This window comes from Metarhizium album (genome assembly GCF_000804445.1).
Source record: "Metarhizium album ARSEF 1941 chromosome Unknown scaffold_10, whole genome shotgun sequence".
In the NCBI taxonomy this organism is placed as follows: domain Eukaryota; kingdom Fungi; phylum Ascomycota; class Sordariomycetes; order Hypocreales; family Clavicipitaceae; genus Metarhizium; species Metarhizium album.
In genome coordinates this window covers 39,403-60,716 of record NW_024467584.1, presented here as the reverse complement: position 1 = coordinate 60,716, position 21,314 = coordinate 39,403, and the positions used below count along the sequence as shown (strand labels likewise).

Genomic DNA, 21,314 nt, shown 5'->3' with positions numbered 1-21,314 from the left:
CATTCCAGTAACAAGCTCCCGTCCAAGTAGTTGCCCATTCAGTTCTCATCCCACCTGCGTCGTGGCGTCCAGAGTCTGGAAGCGGCACAGCCGGGAGGTTTGAGATGTAGATGACGGACATGTTCTTGCGCCACGGCAATACACTTTATTAGCTAGAAGAAATAAGAAATACCTCAAGGGGTATCTCATTTATTTACAAGCTTAATCAAAGCTATATAACAAAGTCTGACAGCTTTTCAAGTTTCTACAAGTTAATATTGTTGCAAGACAAGTTGATCAAGCCCTGTGTCTGGGGTTAGCATGCAAGGAGCAGCGTGACGGAAGGATTGGTCTCACAGTCGAATCTCCGCTGCAGCAAGCAACTTGATTGGTGCATGCCTGGTGTAGAGGTATTCCGACACCTGCTAGGGTTAGAATTGTCTGTCTCGTATCATCAAGACATTGGCCCGTCTCTTACCTAGAATAGTGACATCAAGGGGTGAGCAGGCGCCGCCCAGCAAACCGTTCAAAAATCCGCTAGAGCTTCCCTGGTTACAGCAGGAAAGTTGCTGGTGATTGCCACACTGTGACGCGGCCTGGCCAAGGGTCGGATGGGAAGGTTTTGGGTGATGAACATGCTTCGTCGTGGTTGATTGTTGCCAGGTGGTCGGCGTTGGGGGGGAGGAGCTAGCCTCGGTCGTGGGGGAGGGCTTGGTCGAGGAAGACCAAGGTTTGGTGGAAGAGGGCCTGACAGGAGGGGGAGGGGGAGGATGCGTCGTCGACGACGTTGGCCCCCTGCTGGTGGTTGACGACGTCGGCCCTCTGCTGGTGGTTGACGACGTCGGCCCTCTGCTGGTAGTCCACGGGCTGGAGCTGGACGAAGGATGGACGATGGATGGGTTCTTGGCCGTGGTGGTCGTGGTTGTGGTGAAACGGCGCGACGAGGTGTGAACAGTAGACTTGCTGACCGTGGTCGTCTTCTCGTGGTACTCTGTCTTTGGCACATATACATAGACGGTTCCTTGGCAACTCTGGCACTCGGGATGCTTCGTATATACCGATGTAGTCACGCAGCTTTCCTCTGCAGGCAGGGTGTGGGTAGCATACGGAGGTGGTTTCTGCCACTCTTGCCATGCCTGGGTAGTCGTGCACGCATTGTAGCAGTGGCTGAGGTCAAGATACGTCGTGGCAAGGACTTCGACGGTCCTCACCTCGACATGGGAAGAAAGGGACTGCGTCGCAAAAAAGGCTGCAATCATCATCAGCCTCGCCAGAGAGGCTGTCCAGAAGCCACCAGGTGTAGGCATGTTTATCACCAGGGAAATGAAGAACGAGTGAAATGGCGACAGGAGGAAGAGAATGCTTGACCAGTGATGGAGAAGGGGAAATCAAAAAAAAAAAAAAGAAAGACGACTTGGGTTTGTCTCCCTTGGGAACACAACAATCCTTATGTATTTTTTTGAGTATTATTCTTTTTGCCTCTTGTCACAGCTTCAGGCATGGCCAGGGCAGCCCAGCCCAGCCAGGCTGTGCATTCCCGTCCGCGGTGTAACGAGTGGCATCTAGGCGCAGCTCAGTCTTGTAGCGTAGTGGTAGCATACTTGGTGCCGATCTTATTCAAATACGTATGTCAATATGATCTTGCTGTTGTGGACTGAGACAATATGCTTCCAGGGCGACGCAGGGCGAGCAGGCCAGGGCTCGTGAATTCGCAAGTTGGGTCTAAGCAGGGAGAATTCCTAGAGAAGGGTTGGCCGGTACGTTTTGAGACAATAGATACTAGAGACTAGTGCCTACCCATCGAGGCTAACAGCGGAACTCCCGTTTGCGGGAGCATCCCTTCAGAGACAGAGATGCAACAGTCTTGGATTCCGCCGAAATCAGCCACGACTGCTGTGCCAAAGGAGACGACCGGTACTTCGAGAGGACTCCGAGCACGACTGCCTAACGTGAGCCGTGCGGCTCGACCTGGGTTTGGTCTGTTACCTGCGTGCCAGCTCGGTGCTCAAGGGGGAGTGATGAGCCCTCACCTCAGCGCGGCGGTGGCACCAGTTAGCGTCAAACCTCTGGACAAGTCTGGTTCGTTCAGCCCAGGCGAGGTCAGGGCAAAAGCAAAGCAACTGGTTGTAGCGTATTTCTAGTCAGCTGCTCAATCGCCCTCCAAGCCATCGTGACATGATGATGGCCGAGGGAGGTGCTCGACGGTCATCAAGGTCGTCTCCCTAAGCATGTTCTGCCTGATGCGCAACTTGTTCAACATGGGACTTGGCGCGTAAGTTCTCCTTGGTACACGTGCTTTGCAATCATTTTGTCTCGTCAACCTCCATGGCTAAAGTAGCATGGCCAATACCGTCGTGGGCTCCGTCTATCCTGATTGCTCACCATGGCGGCCGTTGGTGCACGTCATGAAAACAGTTGCGCAACGAACCCTCACCGCAGCCTGTTCTCCCATGCTCCCGATTCTTGACCAGGCTGCACGTGGAAAACACGAATATTTCCAGTTCCCGTTGATGTCTTCATGATTTGATTTCAGCCACCGTCCACCAGACTACTGTCCAAGTCTCTGTTTGCTCCCACTCATCATTCTCGGCCCAGCTGCGGCGCTATTGTTATACGCTCGTGGTTGATTGTCACGGGTGAGACCAGTAATGCAATTTTATACACGCGACTCGGCGGTCTTGGGACTGGCACTACTAGTACCTCGACCGGAACTACCAGCTATAAATAACGTCTGCTTCGAGCAAGTGTTGGAGATGATACGTATTCAATAAGATCCCATACCAGCATATGTCTCCAAAACAATGTCGGCGACCAACATGGCGTTGGCGGACTTGCCGGCAACCGTATCTGCTGCCGACTTTGATCGATCTCGAGCTTCGCTAGACGGAAACCACGACGAAGCTACGCTCAATAGCTCGCGAACTCTGTCCGGTGCTATCGTTGACGAAGGGACTCACCAGCTTGGGGGTGATTTCCAGCACAGGGACCATCTTTGGCTTCATTCCTCAGCCCCATTGTTAGCCCTCTGCACCGAGCACCACTGCCGTGGGGATTTGTTCTGCCCGATGGCGGCTTGTATGCAGGTCGCGTCCGGCCGGGTTGCCGCCATCGACTACTCGGTGCTTGGGTGTGTATTTTCCCTAATAATTTTGCTTTTGGCCTCGTGACGGAATGCGTAGACAGCGTAGTCCTGCGAGTACTACCTTGCCAAACTCGGCCGGCTGATGCCGTGTCTCACCCGAACGCGCCATCGCGTTTTTCAGGGCCGACGACGTGCAGGGGAGGCTACAGCCCCAGCCCGCGAGTTGACAAGTCATTTCCGCGGTTGAGAAGGGCAAGACGCATTGTGAACGGCGGACTACCGGGAGGCCCCTGCTCCCGAGTCTGTACGCTACGTGTGCTTTTCCTCCTGAGAAAACGAAGATTGAAATCTTCCACATCGGCGGGTTTGTCTGTCTGGGCTGCTTCAGCATCAGGCCGGGTGAGTTTTGACCTTGAAGCAGGTCCTTCGTCACCATTGCGACTCTGCCCCAGAAAGGGGAATTCCTGCAGCACTTGATCTAGATAGACCTATGCGCAGAACATGCCAGACGAAACATGGTTGCAGCCGCTGGAAGCAGCAGGGTCGCCGTCGTGGCTCGTGACCAGGTCCAATGGACCTCGTTTACTGGTTTCCAGTCCTCTGTACAACTCGCGGTGACAAGACCACTCGCCTGCTATGAAGCCAAGCCGAAGCTATATGGTCCCGTTGCGCTGGAACCGGGCTGTTCTACAAAGAGGACGGATGCGGCTTTTTTGAACCGTCAACGGTAGTCCGTCGAGAAGCGACACTTATGTGGCGCTCAGTTGTGTGTAGAATTCGCCTTTGACGCGACAGAGCCGACGCGCGTGAATGATCAAGGAGCACTTGCTGTATCCGATGACCTGATGAGTCTGTCATGCGGTGAATTGCTATGGAAGGGGGGCTCAAAGGCGCCGTCCCCGGATCGCGCCTCGGAGCTCAAGACTCAAGAGTCAAGACGAAATTGGTCGGTTGGTTGGTGACTCAATCTTCGGCGTCAAAACCAGCTTCGGCGCGTTGTTCAGCACCCGGTTCCGCTCAGTCGAGACGCCCGCGGTCCAGTCACGGCCCAGTGACTTGCGGTCCCGGATGCTTTTGCATTATTCTACGAGGCTACATCTTTGCTGAGGAATTGGCGCCCATGTTCATAAACGCTGCCCCCATTTCCTTTCCATGCGCCGGTTCCATTTCAACTCTGCTTCGTCATCCGACGGTCTTGGCGCAGCGAAGAGACCTCGGCCGCCTCGCCATCGCGAACGGTGATAGAAGCTAAGACTTTTTAATCTTTTTTTCTATTTCTTTTACTTTGGGTCCTGTCAAGCATCGCATTTCAATACTACCCTCTTGATACGAACGTGCAAACAAATCCCTTCATCGTCTCCTGGTGGCCGTTGGCCTTTGGGGACCCTGCTCTTTTCCATGTCTCTCTTCAGACAGCATCTCTCGATGAAGAACTACGGGCCCAAGGAGGCTTTGCAGTGTCAGGTGCTCTCATGCTTGATTCCGTCTCCGAATTGAGAAAGAAGATTGAGTATCCATTTTCGGCGGCACAGGATGGCACAATAAACGCAGTCGTTACACTCGCAGCCATTGAGGTAACGCAGCTCTACACAATTTCACACAAGCCGATTCTGACGCTTCAACCCTGCAGCACGGAAAGGGAAACTATGAGTCGAGTGCTATGCACGTCAGCGGAGTCAAGGAAATGATCCGCATGAGAGGCGGTATCAGCCAGGTCAAACACACAAGTCCACTTACGGCTCGGATGGTCTTATGGTGAGCCGCTTCATTTCGGGGCAATTTCCGCCATGTAGATGGCTTCCTGCTGACTGCTACTTGCAGGGTCTCTATGCTCGTGACTCGCCAACCTCAATTTGGCATCAACGACCATGTCGAGGGCCACGGCATATCCCCCGACTTGCAGTGGCAGCTTGCCTCCGCCAACCTTGACCCGGGCAGCTTCGGAATATGCTGCCGAGAAATCGATCCTAGCGTGCGGGATGTGCTTGCTCGTCTCCGCCACATCTTTCATCATGGGAAAGTCACAATAACAACCGAGCTGCACGACCTGACTTGCTTTGTCATACACAAGCTGCTCTCGCCGCTAGAGTCCTCATGCGACGGCATTCAAGAGTATAACCATGCCGTGTCCCTGTCTCTCCGGCATGCTCTGGTACTGTATCTGCTCATCATCCGCCGCACAACCTATTACTCGCATGCTCACATGGCCGCTTTGCTGGCAAAGCGGCTGAGAGGACACCTCCAAGATTTACCGCCACATGATGGTGGTTTGGACTCGATGAAAATCTGGGCCATCTCCATGGGAATGGTGTCCTCACTCGACCTCATTGATCGCCAGTTTGCGTCAGAGGCCCGCTCTGCTCGTTCGTCCTCTGGCTTGAGCTGTTGGAACCATGTGCTGACGCACCTGGAAAGCATCCTCTGGTTGAACATACAGCAGGACAATCTTTTCTTGTCAGGGTGGCAGGAAATCTTAACAAACACGAACCGATAACGGTTGACAAGTCGCCACCATCATCCTACCTATCAACCACATCCCAACTCGCGAGCAGTATCAGCTCGACCGCTACGCTTCACTGCTTGGGCGCCCAAAGACAAAAGACGGCGAACCTTAACGCAGTGCTGGCGAGATTACGGATATTAGACAATGACGAAGCTCGAGTGGCTGTCACGGCACAAGTAGTATGCAAATCGGTCTGCAGGCCGCCTTGCCGCATATGCGAGTATAAGTTGTTGACCACATGGTCACATTATCAAACTGACAGGTCTTCTTTGATTCCGCCCATATTGCACAGATCAAAGACGATATCCAGAACTCTGGCAAATGGACAACCTATGACGTTGATCGCTCGCATCACAAGGCAATGTTGATACCTGTTTCTAGCTAATATGGCTCGTCTCGTGGGACCAAATTGGCCAGGATACCATGGTCTTGCACATCATATCCATACAATAACACAGAGAAAAGAATTCCTATTCCTTTCCTCTACGCTTCGTTGCCGCCCCTGAACCCGTGAATGATGTGCTTGGTGTAGCCGTCTCTGGTTTGGCGTGGCTGGATTGACTTGCATGCTCACTGGGAAGCGGAAGCAGGTCCCCATCCGACCGGATCAAATGATGGCTCTGCGAGTCCTGTGGGAATCCTGCTGGCGGCAATGAAAGGTCTAGCGGTAATTGGTCAATGGCTGAGCAGAGTCTCTTGAAATGGGCCGGTGCCCACAGCTCGTATAGGTTTTTTGTGAACCGATACGCGGTCCACCTTTCTTTACCATCCAATTCCGTGAAGTCAAATTTGCGAATTGAATGACGGTAGCACTTAGTACTGTCCCTTCCTTCTAGCACAGGGTAGTAGCCGTATATCCTTACAGAAGTGTGATCGTGAGAGATGGAAAAGGCCTGAATATGTCGGTGAACCTCATCTTCTCGGTTGACAGCACGGAAGAGCTTGGTAGTGGCTCGCACTGCTAAAGCAGTGCTATGAGCATTCTGCCGATCTGCGACGTCTAGCGCAGCAGCGCCGCACTTTACCTCGCATGTGAAGGACGGAAAATACATGTAGTAAGTTGCCATAAAAAGGGACTGATCTCCGCCAATAAAGTCGCCTATAAATAGCGATAGCTTAGCCAGCTGAAGGTCGCTAAAGGCTTTGCGTTTAAAGCCAACTGAGTAATCTGGTTGCGGGCGAGTCCCAGTCAGTGGCATCGAGTTATTCCAGCCCTCATTGACGCTCTCTATAAGGTGCAGGTGCCTAAGACTTTTGATACGAAGAGCTAGAGTTTCGGCAGAAGGGACAATAAGTCGAGATATATCCTGAATCACCCTAGCTTCATTTTTACTCTGTAAATTGCAGCATGCATGCGCAAAAATAGAGTCGTCGAAAACTGTGTCTTGAGGGACTAGTTGGTCTCCTTCTAGAAGGTCTTAAATCGCACGCTTGCTTAAGTCTGAAATACCTAGCTCAGAGCCATCCATATATATACCTTTAGTCTGGAGGAGCAGTTCATACCGTGCGTCTCTATATAGAGCGCTCTTCTCGTCTCTTGGTGCCTGATCGCTAGGCGTCGTGGAGGTAGCAGAATTTGACCGCTTGCGATTACGAGACACTGGATATAGTTTTTGGGCAAGTAACTGCTCTATATCTAGTTGAAAGTATTCTTGGGGCCACTTGTTTTCTTGAGTCCAAAACCCAACAACGTCGATCGGCTCAGCGGTATCAGCAGTGTAAGCGTGATGAATATCGGGTCTGCTGGTTGCATCCTCCGCACCGCATGACCTGGGAGATGGACGGGGACGCTTATGGATGGAGCCTGAAGTCTGGCTGAGTAGGTCGTTTCGTCGTTTCGTGCCGCGTTCGCCAGCCGCACTAGGTGCCTGAGATGATTAGCTCATTTGCTTGCGAAAATCATGAAAAAGACACTGTACCCGTTGGGATGATCTGTCATGGGCAGCAGGATTCAGTTGCTCCTGTTCGGTGGCCCGGGCAGCGAGTCGTCGCGACGTTTGTGCTTTCACAGCGCGGGAGCGTCTTCGCTTTTGAATACCGAGAGGTCCCTTGCCTGTTATCGTCAGTCAAATGGTTACCGGGAGCGCTTCATGAAACAAATACCTCGATCTTTTGCCGCCGACGATGCGCGGCCCTTCTGGGCAGCCTGCTGCCCTGGATTGTGGCCCATTGCGATGAGAAGAAGCCATGGGCGACGATGCAATCGTCGTCGTAATCCGCTTCTGAAACGAAGAGAGCAGACAAGGCAGAAGTGGTGACGGGACCCACCCCCGCACTCCTTGTCCTTTGCCTTTTCATCAATACAAGCCAATCATTTGACGCCCAGGCCTGGCCTGGTCTGGTCCTTCTCGCCATCCTTTTCATCAGTACGAGATTCTCTCACGTTGGTCGTTCCATCTTGAGCTTGTATCGGTAGAGCGATAGGGCAACAGGAAGTTTTACCTTTTCGCGCTCTCCAGGCTCTGTAGCATCTATACCCGCGACTGATTGCATTTGAGAGTCTCGATCGATTAAACCACGAAACAGAACACTGAGGGGAGCTTTTCTGGGACAGGGTAGCTGACGAGCTCGTGATGCAGCAGTCAGCCCCCGAAGGCAAGGACAGTGTAGCAATGCGGTTCGCCAATGCCACCGAGACCGAGGTTGAATATAAACATGCACGAGTACGAGTCATTGATCCCGCAACTACTCTTGCGTCAAATGGAAATGGTTTTCGACAAAGTTAAATATGTGAACCAGAGTTCACACTTGACCCCAGGCCACCAAGTGCCAAAGTTCACCTGTAGCGAGCGAGATGTATTAGGCCTCCTGCTTTGAGAAAAGAAACATAAACGGCCGTTGTCGGCTTCCTCGATGGACAGAATGGCTGGCTGGTCAGGTCAAGTTTCCATCTCCTTTGTGAATAAAGCCAACAAGAAAGTTCCGCCGTGCGTGACTGGTCAATCCGTCAACCGGTGACGACTTCAAAGAAGTTGACATTCACGCAGGTGGTATTATGGAGTACGCAACGTCTGGGAGGTTGGATCTGGTAACAAGATTGGCGAAGTTGGCCCCCGACATTGCATCATTCCTCATATCAGGTCAGTAGCAAAGCCGGAAAACATGAATTAGGGGCCATGTCGAACGGCAGGGCGCAGGTGGTACATTAAGACCCTTTCCTTTCAGTTCCGGTTCTTGTATATTTCTCTAGAACGCACTGCCTATCCCGACCGTCTCATGGTAGGCGAGTATCAGCCAGATGAGTAAAGACTTATCGGCGTGGTACAATTTGGACTCGACTTTGCCGCGCGAACCTTAGTACATGGAGCAGACAAGAAGGACGGCCAAAGGAGGGCTATCTCGTCACTCTGGATTCAACAAAGATTAAATTCCCACAAAAGACCACACGAAACGTCCAAATCCAAGGATGAGCTGCTAGTTCCTAATTCTATTCCACTGTAGTCATTTACAATTCCGCCCCAATCCACATACGCCGAGCATCAAGGCGAGGCATGTGCGTGTTGTGTTTTTTCCCCGACATCAACAGTCTCCATGTATCCTCTAGTTTCGTGGCAAGCAAATCAGGGAATCGAGTTCTTTGCGGCTTTCTTGGTGGCTCTGCCCCCGAATCCCCATCCAATCTGGTGAGCAACATTAATGGTTACTCCCAGCTCGTCTGCCCAGGACCACACCAAGCCCGGGTTTTTCTGGAACATGCGACCGGCGGCAATCAGGTCCAGGGGCGTGTCGTTCTCATCTTTGCCGCCTTGGATAATGTCCTGGGCAAGCTCTCCAGTCCTGATGCTTCCCACAGAACTCACCAACAGGGCATCACCGACGGCCGCCTTGATCGCCTTTGCCAACGCCGCCTGATAGCCCGGCCCACCGATGATTTTCTGGTGGCTGTGGTTGCCGCCGCTGGAGACGTCCAAGACGTCCACTCCACGCTGCGAAAAGAGCTTGGCCAATTTGACGCTCTCGTCAATTGTCCAGCTTGCGCCCCCGTCCCATTCCGGGTTCGTATCCAGCCAGTCCGTCGCGCTGATGCGCACGAATAACGGCATGTCCACTGGAATCGCGGCTCTGGTGGCGTCGACAAGCTCAAGGGCCAGCCTAGCGCGATTCTCAAAGCTTCCGCCGTATCGATCTGTACGTTTATTCACCGCCGGCGACAGGAAGCTGGCTACGAGATAGCCGTGGGCAAAGTGCAGCTCGACGATATCAAAGCCGGCGCCGACAGCCCGGCGCACGGCCGAGACAAAGTCACGCTTGAATTGCTCAATCTCTGGCAAAGTCATGGCCCGCGGGCACGGATAATGTTCTCCGAAAGGAACACTGCCTGGCCCGACGACGTCCGACGGCCAACCACCAACCTCCTCGGTGGCTGTCGCGCCGGAGCTCAGCCAAGGCGCAACTGTCGAGGCCTTTCGGCCGGCGTGCGCCAGCTGAATAGCAATGAGGGCGTTTTGGCTGTGGGCAAAGTCGACATGCTTCTTGAGAGTGTCGACGTGAGCGTCGAGCCAAATCCCGGAGTCTTCGGGAGTGATGCGACCGTTGGGCTGAACGGACGTTGCTTCCAGCATGACGAGGCCGGGCTACACAAGGACGTTTCAGCAAACCCCGGGCGAAGTGGCCACGAGGGGAAGGAAGGAAGGATTCAGACTTACGCCTCGCTGGACTATACCGCCGTAGTGGGTAATGTGCCAAGGAGTGTGGAAGCCCTCGTGGGCGCTGTACTGGCACATGGGGCTTACCCAGATTCGATTTGGCATTGTGATGCCCCGGATCTTGAGCGGCGTGAAAAGCTTGGGCACAGGCTTGCCAGATGGTTGGGGATCTACAGCACTGCCCGCGACCGGATCCTGCGCCGGCGTGAAGAACGGAACGCCTTTGGCGGCGACGTTGGGAATGGGCGCGAGGCATTTTACCGATTTCTCGGGTGCTGGGGTTTCGGACCGCGAGACTGGGATGCCATGGTGAGGGTGCGAGATGCGCTGGGTGAGATATGCTGCCATGGCGAGTACAAGGCAGACACTCGACACTCAAACGGACGACCTATCGTCTTGGGGTATGGGTATGCCAGAAAGGAGAGGCGGTGCTGTAGTTGTGGCTGTCGGGAGGGGACGGGTGTCATTCTGTTGACAAGGGACGGGAGTCAGGGGACAAGGTTTTACGTTTTATACATAAAGGGTCCTTCTGCATTGAGTTGGGTTGTAGGGAGCCAATGAGACGGTTGATGAATTAGCATGGTCATGATTGCGTCAACTGGTTCGACGCAAGTCTCACACCTTCCCGTCCCTGAAGGTTCCGAAGGTTGATTTCTCAGCAGCCAGTTCGGGCCGTATGATATGCAACAAGCAAGACGCCAGCGCTCCGTGCCATGGCCTTCATTGGTGAGGGTCGGTGGCGTCGAGACTCAAAAGGCGGGACAGTGGAGCCCATGGAGTAACTAGAATGCGAGTGTCTGCGGCATCTTCGGTGTTTTCTCGCTGGCGTGCCGCCAAAGTGCGGGATGAAGGTCCCATCGAGCGAGGTTTATTAGTGTAGAAGCCACCAGACATGTGAAGCAGCGGCAATGTTTGGGGACCAGTACTCTGTAAAACAACAAGTTTTCGTCAAGGCTTCTAAGATGTTGCCTCGGAAGAACCGACTGTTTTCGAGTCACGCAGGGATAAGGAGCACTGCCTTCTTGAACGGCTCAGATCTGCGCCTCCGGGTCATTATCCAAAACTGACACCAAACTCTCCTTGAACTTGCTGCTATCTATACTCGTCGCACCTCCGATACAGTCTCAAGTTCCTCGCCGGAGCAGTGCCCGTTCTCCTGCGCCAAGCTGCTGCGCATGTGCAGATCAGCCTTGCAGGTACACGGCAGAGACGTGAGGGCATCAAGGCTTTGTACCAGCCGGAGAGCGTACAGCGGGTGAGCATATCCCATCCAGAAATTATTGGCAGCTAGCACTCCGTGAGACTCCTTCCGCTCGCTTCCGCGATTTTGGCCGTCGTCCGAGACGGAGCGCGAGATCGATCCCGAGACGTCTGTTTGAGCAGAGCATAGTGAAGGTCAGGACTCAGGACACGGAGTTCGTACTATTTGATGACGGTCAGTGTCGACATTGCTGCCGAGGGGTCCGAGATTCGCCTTCAATTGACTGGTGTCGACTGGCTCATGGTGGTTGGTAGACCGTGCCGTCAGTTGATGTGGCAGCCAGTACTCCGTATGTCGCAAGCTCTTTCTTCACAATCTACTCAGCATGACCCTGTCGGGATGCGGCGGCGAAGGCACAGCCAGGAACTCCAAGACTGAGCTGAGCTATCGAGGAAAACAGGCCTGTCAGGACTCAGAACAAATCTCCGCAAGAAGCTGTGGGAACACATCTTGACCAGCAACGCCACGGACGGCATTCGTAGATGCCACCTCAACCTCTTCAACGCGCGCGACGACCATAACGACAGGACGGCGATGCCATGCCCGCCGGGACCAACTGGCAACTGCCATGTGGCCACGAGTTGCGGCCGAGACACGCGTCAGGGCCCAGCCGACCAAGATCTGGATTCAGGGGGCCCACGTCCACGTCCAAGGCCCGGTCTGTATGCCCATGGCCCATGGGCCACAAGCATGTTTTCTGGTTGGACAGGTTCCACGTCGTCGTCCTCTTCGCATTGATATCCCAAAGTTTGCCTATCGCGCTCTGTCTGCCTGGGATTCTCCGTTGCTCCATTACGCATTGCGACCATTGACCCCGTCGCCTCGTTTCGTCTCTGTGCGAGTCATGTCAACGTCTTGCTCGTCCATAGCAAGATGTCCAGGAACAGGACGAAGTTGGTCCACACTCTAGAGCTCTATAAGCTTCTTTGTCTTAAGACCAGTACTCTGTACATGTAAAGACTGGTAATTAGACCTGCTGTACGTCTGCAGCTAAAGACGTCATATACTGCCTGGCATCTTGGTACACTTTTTAAGCTTAAACTAGCCGCTTGCTATAATACTAATACTGTAATCTAACGATTTGAAGTACTGAAGTATGACTTATACTATTAAGTTCTAGTAGATTTTTCTACTATTTTCCTTGTCGCTACACTGCGTTGACACAGATTGCTTTTATTGTTTCCATGCATGCATGCTGTACTCGATCGTCCGGCATCTAGTTACGACTGCAGGTCTACCCCTGGCTGTTAATACCGATCCCTCCGTCAAACTCCACAGAGAGGCGTCAAGGGCTAGCCACGGCAGCGGTGCCATGCATGCACTTTGGTTTCACAAGTCTAGCATGAAATATCCCACAAAATTCGAGCCCAGGAAAATCCATTTACGGAGCAACCCGTGTCCGCTGCATTACAGTGCACTATACATTTTCATGCTCTTTCATGAACAAAACCTAAAGTCATCTGATGCTGCCTGTGTAGTCCCAGCCAGCAGGGGAGGTCAAGAAAGACTTGGACGGAGAAGAGTTACGTGGCATTTTTATCCACCTCAACTTTCCACAGAATGGGTAGATTTATGGCGTATGAAATTCGTGCTGCTGGAACTTGCGCGGCACCCTCTGGCCAACGGACCAGGCATACACCATGTCGAGGTTTGATTAGCTACAATGCAGAGCCGGATGGGATACGGTACGTCTTCCTGGTGCTCTCGGCTTCTACGGCACACTGAGCTTGCTTGGTTCTGCTTTTTATAAAGCAGCAGCGCCGACACGTAGATTTCATGTTTGTTCTTTAGCACTCTCCCCTTCACTCCGCTAGCCGCGTCTGATTTGATACGCAGTGCCTTGCCCTCTAATAATGCGCTCTCTTTTTGCTGTCAGTCTCCTTACAGTCGCCTCAAGTTGGCATGTTCTTGGGGCGACGGTTGCGAAGCCGAATATCCCCCACCATGAACTCGCAACCGCAGTGAACAGGAGTATCACATGCTCTCGAGTCATCTTGAAAGATCCTCGTCCGGTACTAGAGGACCCTGAAAGCTTTACTTCATGCACAATTCTTATTTCGCTCGTCAAAAATACGATGGCCAACATGAGGGAAACGGGCAAATCCATCCAATTCTCTGAATTCACGGAAGCAACTGAAGTAGTCAATTTGGCCAAAAATTTTCGGCGCTACTTTGTTCAGGTCACATCCTTCCTCAAGTCGCTAGACAAGGCTGAGGAAAAATGCCAACACCTGACGTGGGACAATGGGGAATGTCCCGAGGCCATCGCCAACATGGAGGAGAAATACAAAGCGGCGGTAGAGATTAAAGGGCCTGAGATCCCGAAGGGAGAAGACCTCTCAAGGTTCAAGTTGCTAAATTTGAAGGGAACCGATGCTGAGACGAAAGCTGTATTGAAGAGAGTGAAATCTTTACAAGACACAAAGAAAGAATTGGAAGATAACATAAAGTCAATGAATCGAAGAAATTCTCCCCGGAATAGTGCTGAGGTTAATGCAGAGATAACCACGGATCAGAGAACGCTAGTCTACTTGGTACGTCTAGCGAAAGATTTTTACGAAACGTGTCAACCCATCCAGACAAATCCGACCATTGCACTGGACCAAGTGAAAAATCTCTATTGCCAGCACCTTTACAATACGTACGACCAACATCGAAATGCGATTAAAGAAATCCCAGACTATGAATCGGTGAGGAAACTGGATGACTCCGTGCGAAAACTCTGGGGAAAAGTAGAGAACATCCTCTTTCAGGCCAACAACATATCTTACTTTTCTTCGGTGATTAAAGACCTAAGGCGGCTTATATCAAAGGCTTTCGACTCTTGCATGCCGGGGAACAGCTACTTTGATTGCCAGGGCAACGTCACTGAGGTCACAAAAGAATATGACCTCGCCAAAGGGCTGGTAAGCGTGAAGGGCGGGCGGATAACACCAGAACTCGTGGAAAAGTTCGGGCTGCCTAACTTGAACACGAGTCTATCCAGCCCCGGCCCCGAGGCGGAAGAAATTAAAGAGCAAGTAAAATCTCTGAAAAAGAAATTGACTGAGCTCGCAAATGCAAGCAACTGAATTCTTCCACCAGAATGTGACAGTAGGGAAGAAAGCCTCCGGCAAGCTTGTGACTCGGGTGTAGCGGCTGGAGTGCGCACAACATAGGGGGAAACGCTGGAAGACCTTGGACGCTGTATTGATTATGCAATTTTTGCTCGTAGAAATAGACAAAAAAAACCTTCATTGTTTAATTCAAATGAACTCTTTTATCACTACTTTTGTATATATTTTTAACTACCACGTATCGTGCGGAAGCTGCAGTGCATCTATAGACAGGAGAGAATAAAAAATCTTTAAATGCCGTATTAGTAATGTAAGTCTATATAGATGCCTAGGGGCACTTTTGCTTATTCATCTTGTAGCCTAGAGCGCTGCCCACCAGCATTAATATCCCAAAGTTTTACCTACACGTTCTGTCCGCCCGCAATTCTCTATTCCCATTATTCCGTATTGTGTCTATTGACCCCGTCAGAAAGAGTGAGCTTCCCCTTAGCCCAGCCCGCCCTCACCTCCATTCGTGTCTCTGCAGGTCATGTGAACGTCTTGCTCATCTACAGCAACATGTGCAGGAGGAACAGGACAAACTTAGTCTAGAGCCCTACAAGCTTTCTCATCGTAGGATTTACTGCTAAGTACTCTGTATATACAAAGACCATCTGCTGTACGCCTGCAGCTGAAGATTTTATATAATGCCAAGTATTATAGTATACGTCTTGTAATAGACTCAAGCTTGCATAGACTCAAGCTGTAAGGCACTGTAGCGGACCTTGTCGGATACTCTTCGGATGCACGTTGGAGGCAGAAGGTATAGCTGTACAAAAAGAGAGGGGAGAGGAACCTCTCCTCTTTCTCTTTTCTCTCTAAGTTTATAATTAATTCTAGTAATGCTTACATGCAGTTGCCTGTAGGGCGAGTCTTCAATACTTCTAAAGCTTCAAGTAGCTACTTATTAATATCTAACTATTAAGAGTACTAGAATGCTAGTTATAATACTAGTTTCTAGTAAGTTCTAGTATTTCTAAATCTTTTTATACGATATAAATATAATAGGAATTACTTTATCTAGATCTAAGCAAATTAATTGCCTGCTTACTACTATACTGTAGCTACACTATATCTACAAATTGCTTCTATTATTTTTATGCGCTTTTATAATTAAACCTAAAGTCGTCTGATGCTGCCCGTGTAGTCCCAGTCAGCATTGAAAAAAAAAAACTTGCTCGATAACAGCCAAGCCTCTAATAAGCTTAGCACAGGAGGAAAATCGTCAGGGGAGGCCAAGAAGAAACTTGGACGGAGAAGAGAATTACGTGACAGTTTTATCCACTTCAATTTCCTTAGGAACGGATAGAATTTGTGCTTCCAGGCTTGTGCGGCACATTAAGCCCACTTGTTTCTGCCTATATAAAGCAGCAGAGCTGACACCTAGATTTAATGTACACTTATTCTTTAGCATACTTATCTTGACTTCTCTAGCCACATCCAATTTAGTACGCAGTACTTTCCATTCACTATGCATCCTATTCTTGCTGTCAATCTCTTTACAGTCGCCCTAAGTTGGCATGTTCTAGGGGCGGCCGTTGGCGCAGAGTTAACAACAAAGCACAAAACAGTTGGTGACCTGGTCTCTGCAGCGGCAGCGGTTACCGCAAATTGTCAACGCTTTTTGAACAATTGGCCTTTGGTACTAAAGAGCCGCAGGAAAGTTTTCGCAAATAAAGGTTTCGCTTGCCGAGACGCTGTCAGTATATACAAAAGCGCCCGAAAACTCGCTGGGAAAATGGACAAGGCTGAGAGGTGGAAGCCGCTTCGAAAGGCAGAGGAAGATGCGAACGAAATACTTAAAGTGCTCGAATGGACCGAGGCCTTGCGCAATGCCCGTAATGTATACAAAGAGCTTATTGACTTGTTAGCAGCTGCTTTCGGTTCCTGCTACACGAAGGTATCGTGGTCACACTACGAGGATTGCATCATATACAACGATGAGGTCCAATCGAAATTCGCAGAAGTTGAAAAACTCTGGGGCGAGCCTGAGTTTCCTCCGGGAGAAATCGTGTCAAAGGTCGGGTTGCCCAATTTCAACAAGAACCTGACCAGCCCCGACCCCGAGGCGCAAAAAGTTAGAGCGAAAGTGGAGTATCTGGAAGACGCGGTGAAAGAATTAAAAGATGGTATAGCCTCAATGCACTGAAGAAGTTTTCCGTGCCACAAATGAAGCTATCATGCACACGTTAGGCAAGTGGGCTAGATTCGGGGTGCTTCGTCTGGCCAAGGACGGGGCAACAGATGAAGCCGGAGTGAGCTGGGACAAAACAGGCTCGAAAGTTCATCCATGATCTGTTAAGAGCTATCATGTCACCATCATGTCGAGACACGGGAATGTCTGCTTCAAAACAGGATCTAGTCCAATTGGCATAACATTGATTCACAGATGAAGCTCCTCGAAGTGAAAGTCCGCCGTTGCGCAGAACTTTTCGTATTAAGTGGTAAGAAACCTGCAGTTGATTTATGTCTACATCTATATAAACCTTCATAGTCTGGGAGGTTTTGTTCCTTCGCCATGCAGCCTCGTCAAGCAATCTCACGGGCCTGATGAAGCATGTCCATGTACGACTAGCCTGGATCTTATTTCCCTCATCTGTGTGCCTCGGAGGTCTATGGATGAGGATTATATATGGTTTTAGGCTGGTCTGGCCCTAGTAGCGCTTGCAGTCATTGCTAGATAATCTTTGATCATGCTTTTTGTATTTGGTCCTGCTGGTAGGATCCTTTCTTGTCTTTCTTTTTCACGCTGCTGTCTATGGCGGTTATCGTCCAATGCGTAATGGCGCCGAAACCGTCCCGGCTTTCGACAGCAGATCCTAGGCAGCACCAAAAATCCAATATTGTATTGGAAGTCTCCTGCAAAGTTCGACTTACATCTCAGGGTGGTCGGGAGCGGGTTGGCTGCGTAGTGGCATCTAAACAAACAACTTCCCTACAGCAAATGGCTAGCCCTTTGCGACGCAACTTAACAGCACTCGTGACGCAAATTGGCCAGTCTGTGCTAAATTTGCCATGCTTCAGCAGAGCTTTGAGCGAACGAAAGCGACAATTGCAGACAAGTGCAACCAGTGCTTCTTCACCTCGTACTGATGGAACGGTACTATAGATGAACGGCCCGTTGCCAACATGTGTGAGCCCGAATTGTATGGCACTATAGTCGATGTAAAGGGAAATAGGGACTTCAGTTGCTTTTGCGGCGACGGCCGCCGGTGTAGCTTTCACGTCGTGAGCGGGTTCCAATGCCATGTGTATGAGCTTGGAAAAAACCTGGCGTTTTATTGACGCAGACCATTGCTAAGCACGTTGCTGGAGTGGCCATGTGTCGCTGCGCCAAGCTAGATACAAGACCTGAGGCTTCATGACTTGTGGACCTCCTCTCGCTCATACAAGGCCTTTCCTGGTGGCAAGTCATGTCTGAGTGTTGACGGTGGGTGCTTAGATAAAGAGGAACTACTGGTGGCAATGATACCCAAAGGTATTTACTTCTGATTTTCCATCTTTTTCCTCCTTTTTTGTATCTTCTTCTTTAGAATACTACACAACCTAAAGAACTTAGTTATTAGGGAACAAGTAGCAAAGCTGTCGGTATGAGATCCTCCCTTTACTTAAGTTGTTACAGTTCCCTCTTATTTGTGCAATGCATCAACAGCTTCTATAGTCGACTAAACGCAAAAGTTTGCACTCTGCGAGCTTTCAATGACTGCCGCAACGCTAATATCAACTGTCATACTGGCGTTACTCGACGCTGACGCCAACCAGAGGATATCCTGGCCGTGATTCTGAACCTTTCTTCCCTGGAGCTGGAAAGGAATGACGCCGGTCTCACAGTAGGCGACAATTTGGGCGACTCTCGTCTGATTGATACGCGCCTCGATGGGAAAGGTATTCCTGCCTGGGCGGAGCAGCAGGTTTGCAGTAGCAACATTCCCGACAAGTTGGTTGTCTGCAAGGCTCTCGAATGTTGCGTTAACCTGACAGAATATGCTTAGTAGCTGTCTACATTACATCTCAGCACCACAGACACGCGAGGGTGACAAAGGGTCGAGTAGTTGGTGTCTTTGACATACAATTTCAAGGGTAGAGTGGGATGGGTTCCTGACAACTGCTGTGGCGTTGAAGTTGGGTACGTCTTTATCGAATGAGATGCTAGTATTCCCAAGCTTTACTCCGTTCAACAGGTTCAGCCCATTGAATTCTATGACCTTGTTGACATGAACCGGATACTTTTTGGTCATGCCAGCGGGCTTTACGTAAGTCTTGCCATATATCTTGATCCGAAGTGTCTGGTTTGCAAGGAAAGCGTGACTAAACCGTTCCAGAGCATCTTTGTTTGTAACGTGAACAGTCTGACTAATATTCACGACCTGAAATTTGTTGGCACTGGTCGGCGGGAACTGGAGGGTTGTAAAAGGCTGCACATCTGGGACATCAGCTAGCGCGATATTTCATTGGAAGGAGTCGACTTCTGCATTGACTTGGCCGTCCGTCTTGATAGTTGAGTAGATTTGGATGAAAAGCGAATTCAGTTCGGCGTCGAGGATGTGGATGCCCTGAATCTCAACTGTGGCCTCGTCAACCTTTTCCCGGGCAATGATCGGTACGACGACGAAGATTCTACCAGAGCAAAACATCGCAGTCAACACACTGCTACTGCATTCGGACTGTGAAGAGATCTGCGCACAGCTGATATCCAGCGTCGCTCAAAGACGGTTTGTTTAACTTTGTTATATGGGATGACTCACGCTAGACACACAACCAAAACAGTAATGCATATCCACAAGACAAGATGAAGTGCCCAAAATCGTCGAAAATGACCAAGTATACGTTGCTTCCCGTGCGGTCTCGTTGACTGGCAAGACGCTCGGCAGCTCTGCTTGGAAATTGACGATGCAGGTGCGGGTCGTTTTTTCGTCCTCCGAGTATTCGCAAGATCCGGGTCAGAATCGAAATGCCCGAGATACATGAACGATGGCATTTAGGCGTGAAGACTTAAGGAGAGTCTGGCAACTCCTAGATTCATTGTGTGATGTGCATTTGTGCCATTTGTGCTGAGCACGGTGAATCCAGCGGCAAAGGCGATACCACAAGTTCAGTCAATGGAACCAAGTCGCATTATAAACAGCCCGCTAATGTGCATTATCTTGTGCTTCGGTTTACTGGAAATGAAGGAACCAACTAGTCTGCGAGGCCATCTATCGCTGGTAATGAGGGGTGGAGCAGAATACCGTGACCCCTAACATGGTCATCGATTGATCTGGAGTGCAAATCCTCGGCTCCTTGTGACAGCACCCTGGCATGTGCTCCCCAGTAACACACCTTGGTATCTACATGATCGAGCGAATCCGAGCGTCTCGCATACAAAGTGATGGCTATAACCAGTCTCCATGTGCCCCTTGGTGTCGGAAACATGGCTAAAATTCGTTTCTACCATAGTGACTCTTTTGTCCTTGGCCGGTCAATTTTGCGCCGAGTAGTTATTACGTGTTGATGTCACTCGGCTAAGGACCAATGCTATCCCACTCCTCGGCCTCCCTGTTGCTTGGAATGTGCAGTCAGCCAGGCTTGGGCAGGACGTTGGAGTCCCTGGCCATAAGAATAGATTTGTAAACTTAGCAAGGACGGCATTCTCATGACTTCGTGTCACGCTACGGAGCATCCACGCCTTGTCCCGTCCCTGGTTTCGGTATTTCTTTGCCGCTCTCCACCTTCGACCCTGAAAATAAGACTGACGAAATACGAAAAACCCGCCGGGGGGGCTTCGACGAGGAACTACGGAGTACAAGGAAATAGAAAGGTTGTGTCTCAGAAGTAGTACCATGACCCTTCTCGCCCGAGTAACCAAGCCCCGTCACAAACTCGGATCTATGGTTTAATGATGGTAGATAGGTTATGGTTGTGCTCATGTCTGCATGATTTGTGAGTTATGGTCATACGACTTGACTCTCATGGCCCTCAATATAGCCTAAACACGGGCATCATTTGTTCAGGAATACCTGTGACTAGGCCTAGCCAAGGTTGCAGAGCAGGGAGCATAAGCACTAACGAGCGTCGGTGACGTTGTCGCACAGGAAACATGCAGCTGACGGTTGAGCGGTTACTAAACTAGACGATAACAACAGCATCGTGGCTGGCAAAAGCCATTGCTCTTTCCAATCACAGTTGCAGCCTTCTTTAGCTGAACTTGGCAAGGAAGATTGTCGGGAATCATGCCAACTACAGTACAATGAATGGACCCTACGGAGTATGCTACGCTAGCAGTAGCTCCTATCTGTAAAGGCCGGCAATGGATAGTCACTCCCTGTATCGCTTCCCTATACGAAGGCCTAGAGACTAGGAGATTACACGAGGCAAGAAAAGGACATCTATTGCCCTGTATCTCGGTATAGTACTTGCCTTCCACCTTTCATTGGCTCTCGATCCTCCCGTCAACATTTATACCCCAACATGTGCCGGTCACTTGTCATATATGAATTGGAAAATGGGTTTCGTATCCGTCGCCGCGACTCCGCGCCGGCGACCGCATTCGTCTAGGGTCGCCAATTGGCCGCCTCGCATGCTCAGGGAGAAAGGCCCTTACTTGCCTCGTACTTTGGCTTGTGCCCGGGCTGCCTCGTATCTACCCCCGCAAACAACAAGGAGATGGATGCGGGGAGCGGAGCGTGCTTGTAGTCGGGGCGCACTACGTCAGATATCGTCATGACTTGGAGTCATCTGGAGGGCCGACATTGAATGTTCGACCGACAGA

General features: G+C 50.8%; 7 protein-coding genes across 7 annotated transcripts; 3 read left to right on the top strand and 4 right to left on the bottom strand.

Annotated features, from left to right (window-relative positions):
• Positions 1 to 666: 666 nt before the first annotated feature.
• Positions 667 to 1,113, bottom strand: MAM_04439 (uncharacterized protein; the record flags this gene model as incomplete). Its single annotated transcript, XM_040823237.1, has 1 exon — positions 667 to 1,113. The coding sequence occupies one exon, from the start codon at positions 1,111 to 1,113 to the stop codon at positions 667 to 669; it is 447 nt and encodes a 148-aa protein (XP_040678490.1).
• Positions 1,114 to 4,533: 3,420 nt separating this feature from the next.
• Positions 4,534 to 5,555, top strand: MAM_04438 (uncharacterized protein; the record flags this gene model as incomplete). Its single annotated transcript, XM_040823236.1, has 3 exons — positions 4,534 to 4,635; positions 4,692 to 4,816; positions 4,883 to 5,555. 3 exons carry the CDS (start codon positions 4,534 to 4,536, stop codon positions 5,553 to 5,555), a joined length of 900 nt encoding a protein of 299 aa, XP_040678489.1.
• A 479-nt stretch (positions 5,556 to 6,034) lies between these two features.
• On the bottom strand, positions 6,035 to 7,734 carry MAM_04437 (uncharacterized protein; the record flags this gene model as incomplete). Its single annotated transcript, XM_040823235.1, has 4 exons — positions 6,035 to 6,972; positions 7,042 to 7,432; positions 7,484 to 7,617; positions 7,668 to 7,734. The coding sequence occupies 4 exons, from the start codon at positions 7,732 to 7,734 to the stop codon at positions 6,035 to 6,037; spliced, it is 1,530 nt and encodes a 509-aa protein (XP_040678488.1).
• A 1,390-nt stretch (positions 7,735 to 9,124) lies between these two features.
• Positions 9,125 to 10,558, bottom strand: MAM_04436 (Aldolase-type TIM barrel; the record flags this gene model as incomplete). Its single annotated transcript, XM_040823234.1, has 2 exons — positions 9,125 to 10,138; positions 10,211 to 10,558. 2 exons carry the CDS (start codon positions 10,556 to 10,558, stop codon positions 9,125 to 9,127), a joined length of 1,362 nt encoding a protein of 453 aa, XP_040678487.1.
• A 2,997-nt stretch (positions 10,559 to 13,555) lies between these two features.
• Positions 13,556 to 14,542, top strand: MAM_04435 (uncharacterized protein; the record flags this gene model as incomplete). The annotated part of the gene is made up of 1 exon (XM_040823233.1): positions 13,556 to 14,542. The coding sequence occupies one exon, from the start codon at positions 13,556 to 13,558 to the stop codon at positions 14,540 to 14,542; it is 987 nt and encodes a 328-aa protein (XP_040678486.1).
• A 1,762-nt stretch (positions 14,543 to 16,304) lies between these two features.
• On the top strand, positions 16,305 to 16,715 carry MAM_04434 (uncharacterized protein; the record flags this gene model as incomplete). Its single annotated transcript, XM_040823232.1, has 1 exon — positions 16,305 to 16,715. The coding sequence occupies one exon, from the start codon at positions 16,305 to 16,307 to the stop codon at positions 16,713 to 16,715; it is 411 nt and encodes a 136-aa protein (XP_040678485.1).
• Positions 16,716 to 18,231: 1,516 nt separating this feature from the next.
• On the bottom strand, positions 18,232 to 19,200 carry MAM_04433 (uncharacterized protein; the record flags this gene model as incomplete). Its single annotated transcript, XM_040823231.1, has 3 exons — positions 18,232 to 18,540; positions 18,637 to 18,981; positions 19,045 to 19,200. 3 exons carry the CDS (start codon positions 19,198 to 19,200, stop codon positions 18,232 to 18,234), a joined length of 810 nt encoding a protein of 269 aa, XP_040678484.1.
• Between the last annotated feature and the right edge of the window lie 2,114 nt (positions 19,201 to 21,314).